This window comes from Triticum aestivum, chromosome 3B (genome assembly GCF_018294505.1).
Source record: "Triticum aestivum cultivar Chinese Spring chromosome 3B, IWGSC CS RefSeq v2.1, whole genome shotgun sequence".
Classification (NCBI taxonomy): domain Eukaryota; kingdom Viridiplantae; phylum Streptophyta; class Magnoliopsida; order Poales; family Poaceae; genus Triticum; species Triticum aestivum.
In genome coordinates this window covers 448,419,056-448,419,947 of record NC_057801.1, presented here as the reverse complement: position 1 = coordinate 448,419,947, position 892 = coordinate 448,419,056, and the positions used below count along the sequence as shown (strand labels likewise).

The window sequence follows — 892 nt, the reverse complement described above, 5'->3', positions numbered from 1 at the left end:
TGAAGCAAACACGCCCATAGCGCAACCCATTCAGTTCTGGGCGTTTTCACGACGGGGCGGGAAACATTCGGAATGGCGGGTCGGGTGCGCGCGCGTGCGAGTGCGACAGGGGCACAGGGCGCAGCGCACCGCCTATCTTTCCTCGCCGGTGAGGTGATGGGCGAGACGAAGGATGACTCAGACCGCAGTCACCCGGGCACCCAACGGCTGGGATCCCCCCTCTCCGCCCCCGGCCCTCCATCCGCTCCGTCCGCGTGCCCTCCGGGCTTTGACCCTTCCTCACCAACCCCGACACGCAACCCTCCCTATGACATGTCGGCCCTGACAAGCCTACTCCAAGCGGCAAGCCCTCTCAGACCGCCGTAATCCCACCCGCACATCTCAGGCACAGCTTCCCCCTCACTGACACCCCGTACCAACATCTTCCCAGCCCCGCGCGTCAGTGACTTAAAGCAAAGCGTCGCGGGTGGCGAGCTGTGGCGCGTACGAAGGCGATCAATTCGGGAGGCTCGACACGGCCGGCCACAGCTGTCTCTGGCGGCATGACATGTGGGCCCGGGCCGCGTACGCGGCCCACCGGTCAGTGAACCCGTCGAAGACGAGTGGAGACGGGCTATACCAAATCGGAGACCGAGCCCTCATAATTCTCCTCTCTCCCCTTCTTGTGATTCCGGTGCGTCTTCCCCTCCTCTCTGCCTGCGCGCACCGGCTTTCCTCCCCCTCCTCTCTCCTCCCTCCGTCCGCCTCCGGGAGAGGCCGAGAGAGAGGGAGAGAGAGAGGACGCGCCGGAGCTACCCGCGGCAGCATCGTCCCGTCTCGGTAAGCTCTGCGGAATTCCTCTCCTGGATTCGGCCCGCCTCGGTTATGGATGGATGTCAGCGACTGGCAGTAG

At 64.9% G+C, this 892-nt stretch overlaps 1 protein-coding gene across 2 annotated transcripts in view; it reads left to right on the top strand.

Annotated features, from left to right (window-relative positions):
• Positions 1-532: 532 nt before the first annotated feature.
• Positions 533-892, top strand: part of LOC123070293 (uncharacterized) — a 6,196-nt gene continuing 5,836 nt past the window's right edge. For both annotated transcript variants that reach the window (XM_044493430.1, XM_044493429.1), the window contains exon 1: positions 533-819. In XM_044493430.1, coding sequence (XP_044349365.1) covers positions 548-819 — 272 coding nt within the window. In that variant the 5' untranslated portion in view covers positions 533-547. The remainder of the gene's footprint in view (positions 820-892) is intronic.